General features: G+C 40.0%; 1 protein-coding gene across 1 annotated transcript in view; it reads left to right on the top strand.

Annotated features, from left to right (window-relative positions):
- Positions 1 to 336: 336 nt before the first annotated feature.
- Positions 337 to 710, top strand: part of LOC113208047 (uncharacterized) — a 2,810-nt gene continuing 2,436 nt past the window's right edge. The window contains exon 1 of the mRNA XM_052272207.1: positions 337 to 555. Within this exon, the coding sequence (XP_052128167.1) occupies positions 372 to 555 (184 nt within the window). The 5' untranslated portion in view covers positions 337 to 371. The remainder of the gene's footprint in view (positions 556 to 710) is intronic.

The following is a 710-nucleotide window of genomic DNA, read 5'->3' as shown; positions in this document are numbered from 1 at the left end:
ATTTTCGTTAAGAAAAGGCGCATTTGCCGCCAACTTTTGGCGTCTGCTCAGTTCGAGTTTGTAAACACCCACAAATATATAGGTGTCCAGTGTTGATTTTATAATGGTTAGAATTACAAATCGCTATCGCCAATATCAAGATTACATGTAGAGAAGAAGAAGAGCTATTATTGCTTTATTTGGTGTTGTATTAATACAAGAAATATCGAAGCGTTTCCCAGAGAGAAGTGTATGGGTGCATCACTACATTGCACGAAGAGATCGGCTTGGGTGTCACAACACTCTTTTTATGGAGTTACGTACAGAAAATCCAGAAAAGTACAGAAAGTGAGTAAAGTGTGACATGTTGTGTTACTGTAGCCTTCAAGTAAATGGTAGGAAGTGCCCATCCTACTTGTGTGCTTTCCTTTTTCAGGTGTCTACGAATGACTCCAGAAATGTTTCAATGGCTCGCTGACACTATTAGGCCTCTGGTGCAAAAGCAGGACTCACATCTGAGGCGCAGTATATCAGTCGAACAGCGCCTCTCCATCACACTCCGACATTTAGCAACAGGTAAATTGTTTTGACAAACTTATGCATCTTAATACTATGATTTTGTACCATTACTAGCTGGAGTCTAAAACAAATTTCTTTCAGGTGAAACTCAAGAGTCTCTGCATTTCCATTTTCGGGTTGGCCAGAGTACCATATCTGGTATTATCAGAGAA

The sequence above is a fragment of the Frankliniella occidentalis genome, unplaced genomic scaffold (genome assembly GCF_000697945.3).
Source record: "Frankliniella occidentalis isolate FOCC.00 unplaced genomic scaffold, Focc_3.1 Scaffold195, whole genome shotgun sequence".
Lineage (NCBI taxonomy): Eukaryota > Metazoa > Arthropoda > Insecta > Thysanoptera > Thripidae > Frankliniella > Frankliniella occidentalis.
The sequence above is the reverse complement of the archived record's forward strand: the minus strand, read 5'-3'. Positions and strand labels throughout refer to the sequence as shown.